This window comes from Galleria mellonella, unplaced genomic scaffold, assembly GCF_026898425.1.
Source record: "Galleria mellonella isolate WM207_F2 unplaced genomic scaffold, CSIRO_AGI_GalMel_v1 utg38, whole genome shotgun sequence".
NCBI classification, from domain to species: Eukaryota; Metazoa; Arthropoda; class Insecta; order Lepidoptera; family Pyralidae; genus Galleria; species Galleria mellonella.
Window position 1 is genome coordinate 226,415 of NW_026442090.1, and position 24,626 is coordinate 251,040.

Consider the following 24,626-nt stretch of genomic DNA (forward strand, 5'->3'; position numbering starts at 1 on the left):
TTTTTTTTATACAACTTAGAATGGCAAACAAGCTGACGGCCCACCTGATGGAAAGTAGTAACCTTTGCCTATAGACATGAGCAGTACCATGGACATAACAGAGTATACTATTTCGCCCATGATACCCCCCATGCGTTGCCATTCCTGAGGACTCGGGTGTTATTCCTCTGTACCCTGTAAATTCACGCCATATCCCACCCTTCAAACCGAAACACAACCATGTAAACATAACTGATTTACGGTTGAAACAGTAATGGGACAGAGGTACCCAAGCAAACGACTTTTGTACAAAGTCTGTCTCTGGTTGATCTAAAAATTAAATTACTGAACTGATTTCGATAGAGTTTATATGGGATCAATAAGTATATTCTTTCATATAAAAAAAGATATTTTCTACTTCGTTTAGAAGTGATAGAGTTATGAAGTAACAAATGTAAAAAAAAAATACAACTTCGGTTGTACACAATTCGTCGTGTATCTCCTTTTTGAAGTCGGTCGATAAAATATTATTTCGTATTTGACTGTTTTACTTTATAGCTACAGCGCTACGGCGTAGAGGGATTACGCACGTAACCTTCTACGTCGTAGTATACACGTATTTAGAATTCCTTGCTACGATGCATCTTAAACTAATGCTGTTTTGATAAACAACCTTGTTAAGTTTGTACTTAAAGGTGTTTACCATGACGTGTAGATTACTATACTTATTAATATTATATGTGTGAAAGTGAGTTTGTTTGTTTGTTACCTTATAGCGTTTAAACAACATAAATAATCACTATGAAAATTTGTACACACCTATGGTCTATGGGATTCTACTTATTAGTCAGTTATCATATTACGGTCACGTAGACGAAGTTGCAGGTAAAAGCTAGTATCAAATAATACTACTATTAATAATGCGAAAGTTTATAAAGATCTATAGATGGATGTGTGCTGTTCTTTCACGCAAGAACTATTGAACGGAATTCAATGAAATTTAAAAAAATATAACCTGTCAGTATATTGATAGGTTATATTTTTTATAGTAAGACCGATTAGGATAGATTCACACTGTAATACCGAATCGGTATTACTGATCACGGTTCGTTCCCGGTCCGAACTCGGTTTGGTAAAATATTATCAAACAAAAAACGGTGTGAACCTAGCCTTAAGCCAGATTCGCACTATAATGCCGGTGACAGTTAGATCCTGGTCTGGTGCAATATTATAGCTAATATATCCCAAAGAGAGTGACGTCAGGCAGATGGCCGGTCGTAAAACTAAAAACCAAATCTTTTTGCAATATGGATAAAACCAGAATAGAATAGAATAGAATAGAATAGAAAATCATTTATTCAAATAAACTTACATTGAAGCACTTTTGAAAAGTCATTACATTTTTTTTAATCTACCGCTCGTTCGAATATTATACCGACCCCAAATAATAATTGGGATAAGGGTAGGAAGATGATAGCTATATCCCGCGGGTTTGCTCGCGTGTATTAGTACGTACATATGGTATTCTGTGTGCTAAGTTAGAATATATTCTACACATGTATTCAATTTCAATTAAATCCATTTAGTAATTTTTGCATGAAAAAGTAAAAAAAAAATCTATTCGTCTATCTACTGATCGTTACAAACTTCCGCGTTTATTATATTAAGATTATCTATCTGTTCTCGATTATGAAAAGTTTGTCTGTAAGAGATTGCTCTAGCTATAAGCTCGAATTTTGTCTATAAATTAAAATGAATATTAATTGAATTTTCTAATTGTCATTATATATTTTTATGTATTAGATGCAATAAAGAATTAAGTTAATAAATATTACATAAGAAACAATATGTACATTCATATTACCCATTCAGTTCAGTTCCGTTCCATCTCGAAGTGTTTATAGTTACCGAACCGAAACCGGGAACGAACCGTGACCGGCGTTGTAGTGTGAACCTAGCTTTACATTGCGAATCTAGCTTTAATATTCGTCTGAAAACTGCCGAAGTGAGGATCGGGAGTACACCTGCCCGAGCCCAGACTGCTGGGCGCCATTCCCGGCCATGCCCGGCACTATTCGTCAGTCGCGCTTCAGGCGCCGGCCAACTCGGACGTGCTTATGTCGCTCGCTTTCGCGCGCGCAACGATCAAACAACCACAATCATTAATGAAACTCTCTATGAAAACTTATAATTTGCAATAATCTATGCCTTACAGTCTATGTGCGCTTATTCTAAGCCTTGTGTATGTTACTGTGTTCAGTGTTCCCCACTTGTTGTACGCTGACCTGGTTTTTATTCTGAAACTATTACACAATTCTGTAATATATACTCCCGAAACGGATATTAATGTAAGTAATAAATTATATGTATTATTATTATTATATGAAACGCAATAATTATAACACTACACGACTTAATATAAAACGTTGAAATGTCACGGTACATATGGAGTTTCGTAGTATTTAGTTCAGTTAAAAATATAATATAGGTGAACTATATAATCAAATGTAATTTTGAATGTCATAAGAACATGTTACGTCTACGATGTACATAACTGTTCAGAAAGAAATATCTAATTTGATTTTTCTAAAGTGTGATAAAAAAAATTATTTTACTATTACGTTTGTAATAATCGACGAGAAAAAAATAATAGTAATAAATTATTTTTTTAAATGTTTTTGGAATCATAAATGGAAGGGCCGAATTTAATGTGTTTTTTTTACATTTAGATTCTATTTCGTCGGGATAGTCATAATTATTAAAATTTTATTGCTATTCTCTGATTTAGATGAAGAAATAGGCGCCAGTTGTGCATATAGTAAAATGTTATTTTTAAATTAATCTTAAGTTATTTCTATATAACTAGCTTTTGCCCGCATATTCGTCCGCATGACCGGAATGTACCTATTGATTGACCGGAATAAACAGTAGCACATGTCCCATCTATCCCCTCTATCCCAAGTAGTACAAGTGATTCAGATTCAGATTCCTTATTTGCATTATACGTGGTTACATTAGATGTTCAGTTGTGTACACTTTGTTTCACCAAATTATTGGTATACAAAATTTATTATAATACTATAACCTAGTTTTGTACATAATATATGTATATTAAAAATAATTATCATATGATTAAATTAATAGACCATTATTATTTAGGCAGTAAAAATAAAATACAAAATTAATATTCATAATAAAAAATAAATAAATAAATATTGCAATTGATAATGTATACCATACTATATATATATATATATATATATATATATATATATATATTATAATTTTCAGTGAAACTTAAATATATAAGTGAATTTATTTCTTACCTTAAACTCGCTTAACGACTTAACCAATCATTTTGAAATTTACTATACACCTGTTATGGGATGCAGAAGGATATAAGTTTTTTTTTATCCCGGTCAGTAAACCTATTCCGGTTACATAGAGGAAATCGCGGGTAAAAGCTAGTATCTATTGGTAGTAGTATTTCTCGACTCGTAACACAGTCGGCTGACGTCTATCCCGGCTGGGAATATTTGTGAGCATTATTTACTTATTTATTTTTTATTGCTAAGTACAAAGCCTTCTAATGTGATAAGGGTTGAGTTATGACATTATATAGCTCATTTACTGTCGACAAAGACTAAGACTACATTAGCGTAGATAAAAGATTATTGTTTTATCTATGACATTAGCAGTTCAGTACACACTACTACACTGCCTTTAGAAAGGGGGGGGGGGAAGACCTTTTATAATAGATGAAAATGGAATGATAATAGGAAGGATGAAAGATGAAATGACTGAGCTACAGTTGGGCCATCGTGGTGAATTTAGTAGAAATTAACCACGATGGTTTCCAGGAAAGGCCATGTGAAGGTCGACCTGTTGAAGTATAATGGATGCAGTCGGGATGCTAAATTCCTAACAATTATCAATCATTATTAATGGGGCATACCCCAGGCACTTGGCACACATAGGATAGGGTACACCCTATCCTATGTGTGCCAAGAGTAAAGTCAAGTAAATTGGCGTTTTCAACTGACCTGACCTTGTACTCACCTACCATTTCTCATAACGACAAAGATATTGTACTCTTAATTGTTTCTTCCATAAGATTACCATAGTAAACTCACTATAGATACAAAAAAATACAAGTAAATATTACACTAAGAAAGCAATGGGCGGTCGTATCGCTAAGAGCGATCTCTTCCAGGCAACCCTTTGGTTGGAGAAGAGAAATTAATAACAATTACATAATACATACAAAAATAATAATAAAAAAAATAGGCAACATACTAGTTAAAAATATATTTTTATATATTCCATAAAATGGCGGCCATATTTGCACGAATGCAAATATGGCCGCGAAGATATCAGATTTGCGTTTAACCGACCACATGGTGAATTCTCATCATATATCATTCCTTATTCAATTAAAAAACGTTGGAATTTTTAAACGAAATACCCACACATGTGAATAATTTGTTAGGGCTGTCAGTTTTTTTTTAATGGATGATAATGGAATGGTGACCTCGCCCGCGCTATCGATATACGCTGACGAGGCACCAGTGAGGGATGATAGGTGACGATGAAAGCAGGTCAGTTAGCCCATCGTGACGAATTCAACAAGAATGGTCACGATAGTTTCCAGGGGGAATCACGTGGAGGTCGACCTAATAAGGCATATTGATAGCAATAGGGCTGTCGAACTCCGTTGCTAATAATTCCTTTCCCACCAGGGCTGTCAGTTACCCCGGCTACTCGTTACGTTAGTACCAGTTTGTGACAATGCACTAGGTACTTATAGTGCGATAATAAAACAAAATTTGAAAAAATTACGTCCTTGAAATATTATATATTTAATTTATACTATTAATAATTACCCGTTAGATTACACACTAGTTGTTTTCTTTCTAACTGCCTTGGGTTGACTGGAAGAGATCTCTTTTAGAGATAAGCCGACGCTTGTTAACAAGTTGTTAAAATAATCTTTATTATTTTGACAACTTGTTAAAAACGCTGTATCTTTTGTTTAAGTGCAATAAGGAATATACGTATATATAATTGAAGATTTTGTTTCGTAAAAAAACCGACTTGAATTTTAGTAAAATTTTGATTTATAAACTAATCAACTGAAACGATTTTAACAGACTTTCTATGAGACCATGTAAGTATATTTTTTCAGATCAAAAATAGGAATTTTCTAAATCGTTTTTTAACTAATAGAGTTATGAGGTAAAAAACATAAAATACAACCGAATTGAGAATCTCCACCTTTTTGAAGTCGGTTGAATGTCTGTTTCTATGTAAGGATATATACTCGTAACATAAACCGTAATATGTATCGGTATTTATTAATTTCATTCATTTACATCCAAACTTTCGATGAAAGATGATTCCTCCTTTGTTGCGGGTGGTCATGGACGGCAGTAGTCATTTACGTTACAGTTACGTTAGCCGCATGCTTGTTTACCCTCTGTATCATGAACATTCTTTTTATAATGAAACGGTGGATTATATTAAAAAAACTTAATTGTCTATATACATACATATAATAAACTAATAAGTTTAGTATATGTGAAGCAGTTGTGTTTGCATGGCTGTGTTTCGGTTTGAAGGGTGGGATATGGCGTGAATTTACTGGGTACAAAGGAATAACACCTGAGTCCTCAGGAATGGCAACGCATGGGAGGTATCATAGGCGAAACAGTATACTCTGTTATGTCCATAGTACTGCTCATGTCTATAGAGAACGCTTACCACTTTCCATCAGGTGGGCCGTCAGCTTGTTTGCCATTCTAAGTTGTATAAATAAAAAAAAGAAAATTAGATATGTACGTTTTAAAATAAAATAGTAAAATTCGTTTCAAAGTAAATGTATAACATCCTTCATCCACATTTACATACGTACATATCTGTCACGCTTGTCTTCTATTAGTATAGACAGAAATAATGATCAAAACTCTTCGATTCAAACAGATCTCTTTCGCTTCTATCACATCTATCAATCTTTTGATACACGCTCGCCGGTTACTTTTAATTTAGCCCTTCTTCAGCACGTCGCCTATTTGGTCGACATACGTCTATCTATCTAGGCGTCGTAATTGTACATGCATAATGATAGACCTTTGTCATAAAGCGAAACCGGTCAAGGATCTTATAAATAAAAAATTGTGGAATAGTGCAGTTATTTTTAAATGAATAAGCTCCCTGTCTACGTTTTTCCAAGAGACTACAGCATGGGGTTCTTCAAAAAAGGGATAAAGAGGTTTCTATGGGCTCGGCAATGCGCGCGTAATGCCTGTAGTATTGCAAGGGTTTATATGCTTTGGTAATCGCTTATTATTAGATAAGCTGTATGCTTGTAAGCCACCTCAATAGTATAAAAATTATTATACATTTAAATTATTATACAATATAATGTTTTTACACACACCCACACACACATACACATATATATTTTGGTATCTATCGTCTCCAAACTCATCCTGTGATGTCTATAAGTTCAAGCAAACATCTACACTACGTTGCTTGAAAATCCCTAATTATCTAGGGGATAGTAAACTGTTACTCGTTAGTGAATAGCCTTAGGAAATTGGTAAGATGTTGTTGTCTTGAGCTAACGAACGATATTGCATGTAATTATTCTTATTTGCTCACCTGTGATCTTGTCAGACTAATTTTATGCTATTTAAAAAATAGCCTAGCTTCTCGCTTAAATTGAATCTCTTTACTCGATTGCTAGTTAAAAGAGGGTACATTTAATGGTCAGTCAATTACCTGCTTGCCCAGCATGGTGACTTATAGGCAAAATTCCCTAATAATAAAGACAATGTTGTAGCTCCCAGTGCGAAAAGTTGAGGATAGCTAGTATAGAAGATAGTTTAGTACTTTACTATACGACCTTTATAAAGGGGGCCGGGAGGGGGGGGGGGGCTTTTACTAATGAATTATAATGGAATAATAATCTCAACTATGGCAGACGTGTACGCTGGCGAGGCACCATTCAGAGATGATGAGATGATATGAGAATGAAAGCCGTCACTTATCGTGACGAATTCTACAAGAATTAAACACGATAGTTTTCAGGAGGAACATACAGTAATATACCTTGTAATCTTACCTTCTTGTTATACCCTCCTCATTCCCTATAGATTTCAAAAATACGATGGACTTAACACTATGTCGCCCATAAAACCCTTCAAGCGTTTCCTTTCCCGAGGACTAAGATGTTAAGCTTTTATAACCTTTGTAATTTTATTGTCATATTCCATCCTTTAAATTGACACAGCCATGTAAATACAACTGTTTTTTTTATGCTACTTAGAATGGTAAACAAGCTGATGGCCCACCTGATGGAAAGTGGTAACCATCGCCTATAGACATGAGTACCGTGAACATAACAGAGTATACTGTTTCGCCCATGATACCACCCATGCGTTCAAAGTTTTTCTCTGGTAAATCTGCTTGGATATCTCTGTTCCACTCATATTTCTGGCCTTGTGGTCCCGCCATAGAATGAGCTACCTCTTTCTTTCCCGTAAGTGTTGTAAAAGGCGATTACGGGAACTCATTGATCGAGGAATGGGCAGTAGCGTCCCTCTTAAAACATCACTAAAGCATAAGTTTAACCATTAGTTATAAACCGACTTGGAAAATTCGTTTTTTATCTGAAAAAATGTACTTACCGATTGGTCCCATATAAATATTAACGAAAACAATTCAGTAGTTTAGTTTTTAAATAAAAATAACTGCTTTTACTATAACTGAAGTCGTTTTTCTGTGGGACATAATATTTAATTATATTTCACGTTTCCGACGTGTAACTTTAACAATATTATTGATCAGCTGAAATTTTCGCGAACACTTTTTTGTCAAAGTAGCAAGTAATAAAAAATTATCCGTGCAATCACAGCGAATTTTTTCTAACGAATCGGCTTCGTAATCCGATTAGTTGATTCGAATATTACGATATTGGCCTCTACAAAGAGTCGCCTGTGAGAAAATTGGATCATTGTTCATACTTTCATACCAGAAGGAGACTGTACAAAAGTCGTTTGCTTGGGCACCTCTGTCTTATTCGTGTTTCTATCGTGAAGCAGTTGTGTTTGCAAGGCTGTGTTTCGGTTTGAAGGGTGGGATATGGCGTGAATTTACAGGGTACAGAGGAATAACACCCGAGTCCTTAGAAGTAGCTATGCATGGGGGGTATCATGGGCGAAACAGTATACTCTGTTATGTCTATGGTATTGCTCATATTTATAGGCGACGGTTACCACTTTCCATCAGGTGGGTCGTCAGCTTGTTTGTTATTTTAAGTTGCATAAAAAAAACTTTGTTTTACCATACCAGAGGCAGACTTTGCACAAAAGTTGGGCTCAAATTTTCGGGTACCGCTGCCCCACCTGTTTTTCTCTCACCATGATCATCCTCCTACCTTTATCCCAATTTTTATTTAGGGTCAGCGTAATATGTTTTTCACTTCCATTCTTCTGTATTTGCAGTCCTTACCATTTTCATTCTCGTTCACTCCCATTCTGGCCATATCGTCTTTCACACAGTCCATCCATGTCTATTTAGGTCTTCCTCTATTTTTATAGTCATTTACATTCATAATTAATATTTATTAAAACATGCTCACACCTCAGAAAATAAAACGCAACCCTTATAGGATCACTTTGTTATCTGCCTGTCTGTCTATTTGTCTGTTAAGATATTTTTTCCTTAAGAAGGCGCATTTGATGATCTCATACTAATTTATTTCATTACGAACAAATGCTGATTTAGTGATGGCAGAAACATCAGACAGCAGGAGTCAAACCAGCTCCACAATACACTGGCTTACTGTATAGAAATGGGTCAACCAAAGATGAAAAATGATAAGGAATACAAAGTTTATCAAAGAATCATTAGAGACATTTAATCGATCAATCGATTTTTTATTTGTATTGCTGTTGGATATCAGCAGACCACAGACCAATAGCAATCTATTCGATGGGTGAAAATGGTATGGTCACCCCGCCTGCGCTAACGGGCTACGCTGGCGGAGCACCAGTAAAGGGTGATAGATGAGAACAAAAACAGGCCAGTTAGCCCATCATGATGTATTCATCAGGAATTAACCATGATAGTTTCCAGGAGGAACCGCGTAGAGGTCGATGTGGTTGGGTATATTGCTAGCAATGGGGTTCCTAGTCTCCGTTACTAACAATCCCTTTCCTCCCAACTAATAGAAGTTAGGTCGGAAATGGTCGGGTCTATTTTAATTATTAGTTCTATGGTAACATATTTTATTCTCTGTACAAAATCGTCAAGCCAGTTCCGTCATATACACAGATTAAAATTGTAACGTCCCATAAATTACTGAATCTAAATTAATAGCAATTATAATTTTAATTATTTATTTCTCTCCCACCCCGCGTAATGGGGATGCGTATCACTTTGATCCCTTAAATAATTGAAAACAGAGGATAAACAAATTACAACGCTCTAATGCCTCTCAATTAAAAATGTTTCGTTTATTTTAATTAGGAGAAAGAGTTTGTTGCGTACACCTCTTTGGTGTAATAAAAAATATAAATGTACTTAAATAAATATCACGTTTCGTTATACGTTTATATATTATATGTATATTTTTACATTAATCCCGTGCCGTGTCTCCGCGTTGTTTTGTGTGTGTGCGTGCGCGTGAATACGTGCGTGCATACGTGTGTACATGTGTGCGTGTATACATATGTGATAAGATGACGATTTAAAAGTGCTCGTAAACGAATCTATTTAAATAAAGGATGATTTGAATTTATACACACTCAGCACACATATACACTTTTACACATACACATATACACAAACGTGAGTGTGCACGTGAGAGAAAGAAAAAAGAGAGAGATAGAGATAAAGATTATCTGCATAAAACGACATAATTGACATTTCTTTTTTTTATTGTAGGTACTTATATTTGTTAATTATACTTCGTTTAATTGTATATTTGTACTATTTGGCTCTATGCTCTATTTACATAATCTAAGATTACAACTGATATGGAGCGTTTTTTTGATACATGTATATATATTTTCTTGCAATAACTTAGCAAGTGCAGTCTATTTTATTAGAACTTAACAGAAAAAAAAACAACTTTGATGAAATTGAAACACTTTTAAATAAAATTAGTAACATATCGAAACATTGGACATTAGCAGATTGTCTTATGGTCAGGTCAATTATTTTCATTAATTTATATTAAAATTAGATGTGAATAATAGTGGTACCGCTCTAATATCTATATATAGAGTTTTTTGGACGTTGATGGCGGAAAAAAGGTCATTACCCATTCTAATATGGCCTGTACCGGTCGGATATCTATATTTATTTCGATTGAATTCTTTATTTCGTCATTAAATTTGATATTTTTGTGCATTACACGTTTTTGTATTTTATGCACGAAAAATTATTAATTCACTCTTGCGCCACCTGCTCATTTCTATCTGTTCTCCTTTAACCAAAGGTTGTCTGTAAGAGATTGCCCTAGTGATAAGACCGTCTTTTGTAGCTTTATGTGTATATTTCAATCTGTGTTTATGTTACTATATTTCACTTGATTTATTCACTTGTCATTGTATATTTTATTTTTATGGTGCAATAAAGAGTTAAATAAATAAATAAATACTGGATAACCTATTCGTTAATATTCAATTCAAGATATTCGTTGTTGGGCAAATATATAGATATTGTAACTACTATAAAATATATAATTATTGCTATATATTGCTCATCCCTAATTGAAACACACTATAATTCAGTATAGGTACGCTTGATTTTCATATAAATTAGGGTACTTGCGTTATCTTTATTTGGTACTCCCATCGTCGTGACCAGAATATGTATGTTCATTAAATCGAATAAAAAGTAGCCTATTTCTTGATAAGTTGAGATGTTAAGGTGTTAAGAGGTAACAAACATACAAACTCAATTATACGTTTGTTATATTTTTATTTTAGTATTCCATAATTTCTTTATGGCAATGGTTCATTATTTATGGCTATTGAGGAACCTTTTAAAAAGTCGTTTGTTTCAAAGCTCATTAATTTGTTGCTGGCTAAGACAGTTACATTAACTTGAATGGCTCTTTGTTGGAAATTTATTTTAATTTAAAGCAGTTTCAAGTACTTCAAAGCACAGTAAAGTGTGCTTGTAAAAATAAAAATAAAATATATTTACTTGCACGAATTTTTATTTGTATAAAAATTTGATGTCTTCAATGAAAGGAAGCTTTTTTTCAAGTGAACATTTTTGAATAGTCCTTTAAGATTTAGCGCCTATTCGAAATGCAATTTTAGGTGTGAAGAATGAGCAAGGAACTTTTTTTAAAAAGTAGTTTTTTTTAATTATAAATTTAGCGCAAATACAAAACCATGCAGTACCAGATAATAAAAAAAAATGGCAAAAGAATATGAAACTATTTTTTTTTTAATTAATAATTGAAAAGAAATTGATGAAACAATCGGATAATACATACTTACACACAAAAAATATAATAATAATAATAATATTGTTTGTGTGAATGTTTTACATTCGTGTTTCAACCGTGAAGCAGTTGTGTTTGCATAGCTGTGTTTCGGTTTGAAGGGTGGGATATGGCGTGAATTTACTGGGTACAGAGGAATAACTTCTGAGTCCTCAGGAATGGCAACGCGTGGGGGGTATCATGGGCGAAACAGTATACTCTGTTATGTCCATGGTACTGCTCATGTCTATAGGCGACGGTTACCACTTTCCATCAGGTGGGCCGTCAGCTTGTTTGGCATTTTAAGTTGTATAAAAAAAAAACTCGATATATAGAAAATTCTACCGTGGGTTTGGAATTTCGAATATACGGAAAACTTCTTTTCCAAATTTCGAAGAAGCAATGTGTATCTTTGTGTGTGTGTAAATGGCTTCGCACGGTTTTATTTATAAGTAAATGACATTACTCGCTAAAAATGTGGTTTTACTCATAGACAAATAGAAAAATAAATTGGTATTAATATGGCTTCAGTAGGCAATTTTTTAATATTTTTTAATTATAATCGTAATTTTCATAGGAATCTCTATTTTTTAGAAAATAATAGTCTATATTCGTCATCATCATCATATCAGCTTTTAATTGTCCACTGTCAAACATACGCCTTCTCCTATAGGGGTTTTGCCAGTAGTTGCTATGCTTGTCACGCGGATTGGCAACCGCAGTTAGGCTTTAGAGATGTTTTAAGAGGGACGCTGCTGCTCATCCCTCGCCCTGCCTTAGTTGCCTTTTACAACATATATGGGAAAGGAAGGGGTGACTTAATCTATACCTATACTATATTACTTGTTAATAATGTAGCTGTAGACTATGCTAGGTGAAATAATTTAATAAATCAGTTGAGTAGTATTTGAGTTTATTCATCACAAATAAAAAAATACTTTCCGCTTTATAAACTTTATAAATAGGAAAGATTTGAGTTTAGAAAATTCTCCTTGATATTTACAGGTCATTTCAAATAGCAAAGTTCGTTCGTAATTAGGTAAAGTATGTAAGATGTTAACATGAATTAACCGATTGCTAAGAACGTAGGCTAATTGACGCAAAATATTGTTAACGTATTGTCGAAACACGTTTCACGGTGTTTTTTTAATGTATGATAATAGAATGGTAACTCCGCCTGCGCTAATAGTATTCACTAGCGGGGCACCAGTGAGGGATGATAGGTGAGGATGAAAATGCAAGGTCAGTTAGCCTTGGAATTCAGCGTGATAGTTCCCAGGGGGTCCACGTGCAGGTTGACTAGACTGAGTAAATAGTTAGCAATGCGACTGTTAGTTTGCATTACTAACAATCCTCCCCTCCCCCTCCCCCACCCCCGGTTCACGGTGTTAAGTGCCGACATCGAGCTCTTTCATGTTTAAAAGAAATCACGGAAGTATCTGTAATCACGTTATGTATCATGTTTAATTTAATACAGGATTTTATTAATACGTACAGGTATAAATGTTGACAATGGAATTGTTATCGGCTTATGCTGGCGGGGTACCAGTGAAGAATGATAGGTGAGGATAAAAAGGGAAGTGCGTGAATGCCGACCTGGTGAATAAACAGGTCACCGTGTTTATTTGAATGAAACCCAAAAAGTTTTTTAAAGGTTGACAATGGAATGGTAACCCCGCTTGAGCTATTGGTTTATGCTGGCGGACCACCAGTGAAGGATGATAGATGAGGATAAAAAATGGAACTGCGTGGATGCCGATCTGGGCATATTATTTGGCATATACCTGGGCGTAGGGCATATTGCTCGCAATGGGCCTGTTAGTCCCTTTACCAACAATCCCTTCCTTCCCCATCGGTTATCTGTTATTCGAGCAATAGGACCGGCGCATTACCATATCTGTAACGGGCGATAAATATCTCTAACTACGCCATTAGATACTACTGTCGTAAGCATATTTGTTCTTGTATTAATATTCTACTCGTGTACGCTAAAGTAATTAAGTTTCAAACGCAATAGTTTATAAAATAAATTGGCGTCTGAAATATTATTAATTGAATTTATTATCTCAAATGTCGGCACTTCATTTAAATTCTCTATAGTGTTCTATAACTCTTTACTATATTAATTAAAATAATTAATAAAATAACCAATGGTATAACATTGTTATCTATCTGTCCACATGTTATTAGAAAGAAAGAAAAGGAAAAAAAAATTAGTGACATACATAGATATTACAAAAGGTAACAAAAACAAATTTTGTACAACAATAAGTTAATAACAATGTTAGCAAAGGCGAACTTATCTCTAAAAGAGATTTCTTCCAGTCAACCTAACACAGTGGCATAGGAAGTAGTGAGTGGGCAGTAGTAGTGCTAAACAGAAATTAAAATAAATATTTATATAAATTACAAAGTACATTACCAAGTTTCGTTAAACTCCGTTGAGTAGTTTTTGTTTCTATAACGAACATACAGACAGAAAGACAAAAATGTTACTGATTGCATTTTTGGCATCAGTATCGATCACTAATCACCCGCTGATAGTTATTTTGGAAATATATTTCATGTACAGAATTGACCTCTCTACAGATTTATTATAAGTATAGAAGAAGAAGATTAATCGTATGAAAACTCATAATGTTCAGACGTATAGTATGGTATGACATTGAATAAATATATAAGTATTTCTGTAGTTGCCAAAATGTACTAATATATCATATAAAAATAACAATTGAAGGTAATTCTGAATAGTTATATTGAGTATACATCATTGTAAAGTTAACATCCTTTACTAAAATATTTGTTTTAAAATTTAAAAAAAAAAGAAAAAATGCGACTCAGTTCTTTTTTTCAGAAGGAACATGTATGTATGTAAGTGTTGAAATTTTATATTTTTCAACAATTAGTGTTATTCAAAAGTTGTGCTCGGAATAGTAATTGTTTATACAAAGAACTTTATTTGAGCAGTAAGTGCTTTATATTATTCTCAATTTCGTGTATAATATATTATATATCATATATGTGTAAGTATATTTGTTATTTATATATATTTATTCGTTTATATATGTAATTTTAGTATGTATGTATCTATCAATAATTAGTAGTACCGCATTCGAGTATTCTGACACTTCCCTACGGTTGACTGGGAGAGAATGCTTTTAGCATTAAGTCCACCATTTACACATATTTGTACTGATGAATAAATAAATAAATAAAAACGTGAGATTTCTGGTGTTCCGACTGCGGTAATATTTGTGAACTATTTAACTTTTAAGGCACAACTCTCAAATATTTATTTATTAAAATTTTTTTGCACAATTATATAATAGAAGTATGTGTATATATGGCGGACTTAACACCTATCAGCGTTCTATACCCGTCAATTATGAGGCAAACAGAAAATTTTGTAGGCATTTACTACTAAAATAAAATAAAAAAAAAATAATAATTAATATTTTTTTAGAAGATAGAAGATGCAGATGAAGATGTCTTTAAACGCTTACTGTTTCTACCTAATGGTTAGCTGGTATAGAATGTCATTCTACTTAGCTGGTAAAGAATGCTATGCATTAAGTTGGCCATTTGTATAAATTTTATTGTGCAATAAATAATAAATTAACAAACAAATAGACAAATAAATAAATATACTCTGTGAAGTTGTCCTCCACGCGGTTCTCCCTGGAAACCATCATGATTAATGCATCACGATGAGCCAACTGACCTGCTTTCAGTCTCGCATGTCGTCTTTAACAGGTGCCACGCCAGCATATACCGATAGCGCTGGCGGGGTTATCATTCTACTATTATCAATAAAAAAAATTGTCCTTTGCTTTTCTTGCACAAACATACATGTAGAATTGCATACAATAGATATTGGCCTTCATTATTCTTTATATATAATAAGTTCGTTAACAATTTTTTTTTGTTGGATAATAATGGAGTGGTATCCCCGCCGGCGCTAACGATATACACTAGCGGGGCCCCAATGAGAGATGACTAGTGAGGATGAAAAGCCAGGTCAGTTAGCCCATCGTGACGAATTCAATAATAAATTAGTCACTATGATTTCCAGGGAGAGCCGCGTGGAGGTCGACCTGATAAGGTATATTGATAGCGATGGGGATTAACCTCGCCATTACTAACAATCCCTTTCCCCCAATTTTTTATTCTATCTTATAGATAGAATAAAAAAATTGCGAGACGACATTTCGCAGCCCGAAAACTCATTTTTAGGTTCAGGCGTGTGAGGTTAAATTCTATAATACTTTGTTCTTTATAATATACGAGACGAGACAAAAGGCATCTGAATTATACAAATCAGAATTAATGTACAAAAGTTTATATATAATATATACATTCTGTTTGTGCATCATAAATTATACAAATGTATCAAACAGGGCCCTGATTTGCATGTACTTGAATACGTTCTATCTGTTATCTACAGATGCCCCTTTGTCTCCCATAAATTGTGTTTCAAACAAATTAAAATGTACGGAGTTTGCCTGATGTGTCACAAACAAATGATGTTGGAACAGAGCCCCTGTCAGGCCACAGGCAGGCAACTTTTTAAGGTAGAAATGTTTATATAAATTCTTTGTTTACAAACGTCCGTAAGAGTCTATTTTTATTTCAATACTAGCTTTCACTCGTGGTTTTTGTTTATGTAACTTAGAATGGTGAACAAGCTGATGGCCCACCTGATGGTAATTGGTAACCGTCGCCTATAGACATGAGCAGTACCATGGACATAACAGAGTATACTGTTTCGCCCAGGATATCCCACATGCGTTGCCATTCCTGAGTACTCAGGTGTTATTCCTCCGTACCCTGTAAATTCACTGCCATATCCCATCCTTCAAACCGAAACACAGCCATGCAAACACAACTGCAGAGGTCACCAAGCAAACGACTTTTGTACAGCCTCCCCTTCTGGTAAATGTCCGCGTGACCAGGATATGTTGTTTTAGTATTTTTTTTTTAATTGTTGTCATTGTTAACTTTATTTAAACTGCATATCTTTCATGTTGTATTAACACGTTTCAGGGTATCAATATTGTCCAATGTCTTGTATGTTTATAATTAACTATATAATTTTTTTATTATTATCTGTTGTGTTTTCCAAATAAAATAAATATATAAAATTTCTACCACAGCCATTACTGAGTAATGTACAGGTACCGTGAAGCAGTTGTGATTGTATGGCTGTGTTTCGGTTTTGAAGGGTGGGATATGGCGTGAATTTACTGGGTACAGAGTAATAACACCTGAGTCCTCAGGAATGGCAACGCATGGGGGGTATCATGGGCGAAACAGTATACTCTGTTATGTCTATGGTACTGCTCATGTCTATAGGCGACGGTTACCACTTTCCATCAGATGGGCCGTCAGCTTGTTTGCCATTCTAAGTTGTATAAAAAAAACATAATTATTCCAGCCATTAGTGCACCTCAAAATCCCAAATTTCCTGATCAGCAGTCTTCTAAATGCTGATCTGAAATTATTATAATGTCTTTGCAACTTCTAAAAGGGAATTAGGTAGGTATCTAATATATACGATGTCTCCAAGGTTAAGGAATCGATTTTGGTTCAAATGAGAACTTAAATAATCCCGCAGATTTCTTTTTTTGCTGCGGAATTGAGTTCTTTTATTATTGAATGGTATGCCATTAGCTAGACTAACTTTATCACTCGGTTATTCTTTTGTTGGGGACCCATTTATTTATATTTATCCATATGAGTAAAAATCTGTAAGTGCATCATTTTAGAACGGATACACCAATTTGGCTATTTTTTTGTCATGTTTGCAATTGTCAGAATAGGGTTTTTATTAAAGAAAATGTTTGAAAAATCATATGGAAAAGTAAAAAAAAAAACCGGGTTATAAATCGTCATATAAAAATTAGTATAGATATATCATAAATTAGTAAAAATTTGATGTCATTTTCTTCATTCACCCGTGCGAGACCGGGGCGTGTAACTAGTTTCATACAAATAAAAATATGAAGAGTCATTTCTGATACGACTGATTACAATAAAAAAGAAAAAAAAATATTGCGTCGTAAAAAATAAAATAAAGGATATTAAGTATATATAGTAGTAGATAATTAATTAATAAATGAATAAATAAATTAATAAAAATTAATTTGATGCCACTAAATAATTTAGTAATTTAATTCTATTTTAATATTTTTTAAACACAAAGCATGCTGTGTTTGCCTCAATATGTAGGAACAGTTAGCCGTTATCCACTACCGAAATGTTTCGCTAAACCTTATATTGGTGATTCTAAATAAATAAATATGTATATAAATAGATAATTTCTACAAGCGATACCAGAGGGAGACTTTGTACAAAAGTCGATTGCTTAGGTACCTCTGTCCCATTCGTGTTTCAGCTGTGAAGCAGTTGTGTTTGCATGGCTGTGTTTCGGTTTGAAGGGTGCGATATGACATGCATTTACTGGGTACAGAAAAATAACACCTGAGTCCTCAGGAATGGCAACGCATGGGGGGTAGCATGGGCGAAACAGTATACTCTGTTATGTCCATGGTACTGCTCATGTCTATAGGCGACAGTTACCACTTTCCATCAGGTGGGCCGTCAGATTGTTTGCCATTCTAAGTTGTATAAAAAAAAGCGAATAAAATTGTCATTTATTCATTTATGTATTACTAAATTAAGTGTTATATTAAGGAAGTCGTTATAAGATATTTATTAGAGAGATTATAAGATATATATAAAAAGAAGTTATTCTATTACAATTGTTTTGTTTAATTCCGCTACCATTAATATACGTGCGCCTGCCTGCAATTGACGGTTGACTACCATTAGTGGAGGGTCTACGACCTTCCCTACCGGTCATTAGCGTTAATCGCACTAGTTACCGCTCTAAGAAATATATATTTCAAGGGAATATATGTATATCTAAACTATATATTACTAGGTTTTACTCGCGACTTGGTCCATGTCAGCTAATTTGGATTTTTGTCTGTAATGAATAAACCCAAAGTCTATTTAATCTATTTTAGAAATACTTTCACTTAAGCTAGAATATTTTTTTTTTTTTGATGGGTGAAAATGGTATGGTAACCCCGCCTGCGTTAACGGGATACGCTGGCGGAACACCAGTGAAGGGTGATAAATGAGAATGAAAACAGGCCAGTTAGCCAATCATGATGAATTCATCAGGAATTGACCATGATAATTTCCAGGGAGAACCGCGAGGAGGTCGATCTGATTGGGTATAATACTAGCAATGGGATTCTCAGTCTCCATTACTGACAATCCCTTTCCCCTCTAAGCTAATATTAAGCTGTATTTAATTTTTTGTTTATAATGTAACCCAAAATCTATTTATTCAATTTTAGAAATACTTTAATTTAAGCTAATATTAGCTATACCGTCTTTAAAAAAAGCGTTCACGCTCACTTTTTATCTTTATCCGAGCAGTAAGTGCTTTATATTATTCCCAAATTCGTGTATAATATAGTATGCATCATATATGTGTAAGTATATTTGTTATTCATATATATTTATTCATTTATATATGTAATTTTAGTATGTATGCATATCAATAATTACTAGTACCGCATTCGAGTATTCTGACACTTGCCTATGGTTGACTGGGAGAGAATACTTTTAGCATTAAGTCCGCTATGTATACATATTTGTACTAATAAATAAATAAATAATAATAAATAATATTAAGCTATATTATTACCAACGGAGTAACATATCAAAATATCAGTTTTGAAAATTATATCTACGATTTAATTTCCGTGCGAAGCCGGGCCGGATTGCTAGCTTACTGTTGGAAACAATAAAGAGTATACAGATATTTGTTACAACCAATTACAGTTTACTAATGAAAACTATTCCAGGAGTTATCCTTCCCGGTATGAGGTAATACCCCGAAACGGATTCCAATTATTTCCACGTTCGACTGACTGCAGATTGTTGTGTTGGGTATGACAGTACGTATAGAAATCAGTTCCGTTTGTTATTATCTCTTCTAGACCAAGAGGAAAAATTTGATAGTTTTTTTGTTTGTTCGTTTATAATGGATAAACTCGAAAACCATTTTTTTTTTATTTATTCTTTATTGATCACATTACAAAAACATGTCTGGTACAAAAGGCGGACTTAATACTATATAGCATTCTCCCAGTCAACCTTTGGCAAAACAGAAATTTTATTATGCGGTGAAAAAAATTATAACATATACAATAGAGAAGTACTGCACATTATGATTTATATATATATATATATATATATATATATATATATATATATATATATATATATATATATATATATATATATATATATTATACAACTAACCTACATACTTATAGATTATATACGATAACACAAATACCGATTTTAAAAATTCCTTCGCCGATAGAAAAGTACATTAACGGCTAGTAATATAGGTTGTATATTATTTAAAAAAAAATTGAGATCGTACGAAATTTATAATAATGTGCAGCTCAAAGTATCAAAAATTTAATATTCAAACTACATATATATATAGACGAAACTTTACTATACTTACATATCATTAGATACATCTTGCGCCAAATAACTACCGTCATTTTCTTTTCTCCTCTACACAAAGGTTGCCTCGAAGAGATTGCTTTAGTGACAAGACTGCCTTTTGTACTTTATAAGTACAATCTTAAGTTTTACCAGTAAATCTTGGGATTTACCAACGTGAGTTGGTAAAAATGAGGATTTTATAAAAATAAGATCATTTTTGTATCTTTCACCAAACCAAATTTAACCTAACCTATCTTTCTGACCACACACACACACACACACGCGCGCACGCACGCACGCATGCACGCACGCACGCATGCATATATACTCTTTTGTTTATTGTTAAAGTCTGTAGTCAAACTGAGAATAGATTAATATTGTTTATCTTTAATATTATTTGTCTATAGTCTTACTGAATGTGAAACATTGTTTTGAATTTTTATTTTTCTTTTTATTTTTTTATTTGAATAAAGTTACATAAGTTTGATCTTACAAAATGTATTTACTTCCCTTATTTTGCTAAATAGAATTGTTGAAATAGTGGGTGCAATTATTTTTTACTGTTGTTTATTTCATACAAAATAGATACGACGATTCTTATGTATAGTACTTGCCAAATTGCGAAGCAGTTTCTTGGCAAGATTAAGTGCTAATATTAATTTATTACTTATGTCTTATATTGATGGCATTGTACTATTCACTAATTCATATATAAGAATATTAATATTATTAGCGCAACATTATTTATTTATTTATTTACCAGAAAACCAGGAATACATTAGTGTAAATAGAAATAGTCTAGGATTAAAAACTAAGCCACTAATAGGTTTACAAAAATAGTAACAGAATGGATTAGAGGCACTACACACGAAGCAACAAAACAGGAATAAACAAAAACAAAATGTATGAAAAAGTAAAGACTAAATATAAATACTTGACTAAAATGTGGCCTTCTCATCAATTTATTGTAAATACACACTTAAACAGTCTATGAATCAAAAAATCGCTTGCTCAGTTGGTCTCTTATCATCTAGTGTAGGATCTGCGAACTATGGCCCGCGGGCCAAATCCGGTCCTCCAGTGCCATCAATCCGACCCGCGACAGCTAACGTCTTATTATTGTAACTATTGCTTAGGTCACGCACTTTACGACTAGTCCCAAGTAATATAATAAATGGCAGAAAAATTAAAACTATTTTGGCTCTTGGAATATACTGGAAAAATCATTATAGCCCTAAGGAACATAGGCCACCCCAATAAGAGTGGCGATATATGCTAAGTTCCATAAAGTGGGCCGTTAGTATGTTTGCTGTTTAAGGTTGCATAGAATGAACAAAGTTGATGTTCGTATTAAATTCGTTCTCACGAATGCATTTGAATTCAAATCTCGAATATAATTTGTAATATTGAACGCCTCACAAAGTTAATGGATAAACAAATCCAATCCATCAGACCTGTCGTCGTGTAAGGAACAGAATGCTGGGCCGTAAATACGATGGATGAAAGACGAATACATGCGGACAAGAGGTGAATATTAAGATGGATGTATGGTGACAAGGAATGACAGAATAAAGAATGAGCGTGTACTAGGAAGCCTAAAGTCGCCTCCGAACAGAGAATTTGCAAATTAACTAATAATAATAATAATAACGCATAATAATCATTATTGCCAATTTTTTTTATACCACAAAGGTAGCAAACAAGCAATCCGTCAGATGGTAAACATGAACGCCTGCAACACTAGTGATGTCACGTGCGTGTGGTCGAATCTGAAGAAAGCTTAATATATTTTAACTTATTTAGTTGTAATCTTATTTATATTTTATCTGTTAAAAAGGTTGTTTAATTTCACGTATTTCTCAATAGTATTGTTTGTATTTGTGTATTTCCTTTGCTTGTACTAAGTATTAGTACAAACTTTACTAGCTGATGAAATATTAAATTTTTATTTAATTAGAATTATTTTGTTTAATTCCGCTATTATTAGTTACGCTAACGGTATACACTGGGGGGAAAAGGTATTGTTAATAGTGGGGATTAGTGGCACCATTGCGAGCAATATACCCTGTCAGGTCGACCTCCACGTGGTTCCCCCTGGAAACCATCGTGATTGATTTATTGTTAGATTCGTCACGGTAGGCTAACTGACCTGTTTTATCCTCACCTATCATCCCTCACTGGTGCCCCGCTAGCGTATACCAATAGCGCAGGCGGGGTTACTTTTCCGTTATCATCCATTAAAAGAAAAGGTATACACTGGTGGAGCACCAGTGAGGTATGATAGGTGAGAATGATAAGGCAGGTCAGTTAGCCCATCGTGACGAATATACCTGGAATTTAACGCAACGGTTTCCAGGGAAATCACGTGGAGGTCATCCTGATAGGGTATATTGTTAGCTGTGGGGCTGATACTACGCATTATTGGGGGAAATGGATTGTTAGTAATGGGGTCAAATAGCCCCATTACTAGCATTTTAATGGGTGATAAAGAAATGGTAACCCCGCCTGTGCTATCGGTAAACGCTGGCGGGGTAACAGTGAGGGATGATAGGTGGGGATAAAAGCAGGTCAGTTAGCCCATCGTGACAAATTCCACTGGAATTAACCACGATGGTTGCCAGGGGGAACCGCGTGAAAGTCGACCTGATAGGGTGTATTGCCAGCGTTACTAACAATTCCTTACCCCCCGCCCCATTACTAGCAATATATCCTAACAGGCCGGCCTCCACGCGGTTCCCCCTGGAAATTGTCGTGTTTAATTCTAGTTGAATTCGTCATGATGGACTAACTGACCTGTTTTCATTCTCATCTATCACTCTTCACTGGTGCTCCGCCAGCGTATCCCGTTAGCGCAGGTGGGGTTACCATACCATTTTCACCCATAAAAAAATATCTTTTTCAATAGATCAACAATCTATGTAAATTGTATTATTGTATCGGCCTTTAACTATCCACTGCTGAACATAGCCTCCCCCATAAGGGGGGTTTAGCCTGTAGTTGGCACGCTTGGCAAGCGAGTTGATGGGCTAACTGGCCTGTTTTCATTCTCATCTATCACCTTTCACTGGTGCTCCGCCAGCATATTCCGTTAGTGCAGGCGGGGTTATCATACCATTTTCACCCATCAAAAAAAATCCCATCCCCCCCTAACCATTTAATGGTTTGCAGCGGTTTTATCTACGTTAATCTACATCATCGATCACTGGAGATTTATTATAGATCGCTAAGCACTTTCTCGGTTCTGGGATTAGGTGTCCGAGTACTAATGGCCGTGCCCTTAATCGGCCGATATTAATTATGCGGCTTAGTTCTAACAAAGTGTAATCTATGTAAGTAGACTTTCTGAAACATATTTCAACTTTAATCTGTAACGTTTTTTTTTTTATTTTATAAAATACCATATACTCTAGTGTTGTTTCATAATATTTTTTTTTTCTCTTCGTGAATCCGGTCTTATATTTTTTTTTAATGGTTGAGGATGGTATGGTAACCCCGTCTGCGCTATTGGTATACACTGGCGGGACACCAGTGAGGGATGACAGATGAAGATGAAAGTAGATCAGTTAGCCCATCCTGACGAATTAAACTAGAATTAGTCACGATGGTTTCCAGGGGGAACCGCGTGGAGGTCGACCTGACAGGGTATATTGCTAGTAATAGGGCTATTTGACCCCATTACTAACAATCCCTTTCCCCCCACCGGTCTTATCTTGTATTGTATTACTTAAATGATAATTGCGTATTTTCATAAAATTTCAGCTGATCCAACTGATCGGTTATTTAATATGGTTATAGACTAAGATAAAAGAGGTTTTTCCTAAAGATTACAGTATGGGGTTCTTTAAAAGAGGCTTCTTCAGGGTTGGCAACGCACGTGACACCCCTAAGCAGTGACACCCCTATTGCAGGCGTCCATAGATTACTGTGATCCTTTACCATCAGACAGGCTGTATGCTTGTTTGCTTTTGCTTTGCGGTATAAAAATTACTATATATATATATATATATATATATATATATCCTTAATCCTAAGCATTACACTAAGTATATAATTATGAGAAAGACCTATAGGATCATTTAACAATCACAATCTTGAAGTTTTATGTAAGCAAGAATACAATATTAACTTAAATAATGGAACTTGAAATGACTTAAATTTACTAAGTAACAATAGCTAATAATGTGACTTGAATCCAGCGCCGTTATTATGGAGTTTTCCCTCGGGGATCTACCAAATTGCCATGCAAATCTCATAGCTATTATTCGAGAATGTGGCTTTATATTGACCTTGCAAATACCATTGCGAGATACAAGGCAGCCATAACTGAAATATAATATTATTAATACAAGCGCGGTTATACTATTCATGTTTATGGTGCCTAGCTGAATAATAATAATCACACACCGCGATAATCTTGCCTTATATTCGTTTCCCTAAGTGCTCTGTAAACTAGATTCATATTTGTCTATGCTTATTGAACTACGAGTATATGAGCGACATCACTAGCGTGTGTAGTACATCACTATTAATAGTAATTTATTTATTCTCCACACTATTAAAAGACTATAATTACATCATACTATGGATTCCAATATATAAAATTTTC

General features: G+C 34.2%; 1 protein-coding gene across 2 annotated transcripts in view; it reads left to right on the forward strand.

Annotated features, from left to right (window-relative positions):
• Positions 1-24,626, forward strand: part of LOC113523077 (diacylglycerol kinase delta) — a 216,477-nt gene that overhangs the window by 36,815 nt on the left and 155,036 nt on the right. The window contains exon 1 of one of the 2 annotated variants that reach the window (XM_052897909.1): positions 1,999-2,327. The exons of the other annotated variant lie outside the window; for it this stretch is intronic. Within the exon in view, the coding sequence (XP_052753869.1) occupies positions 2,184-2,327 (144 nt within the window). The 5' untranslated portion in view covers positions 1,999-2,183. Of the gene's footprint in view, positions 1-1,998; positions 2,328-24,626 lie in introns of those variants that run through there. 2 annotated transcript variants of the gene reach the window in all.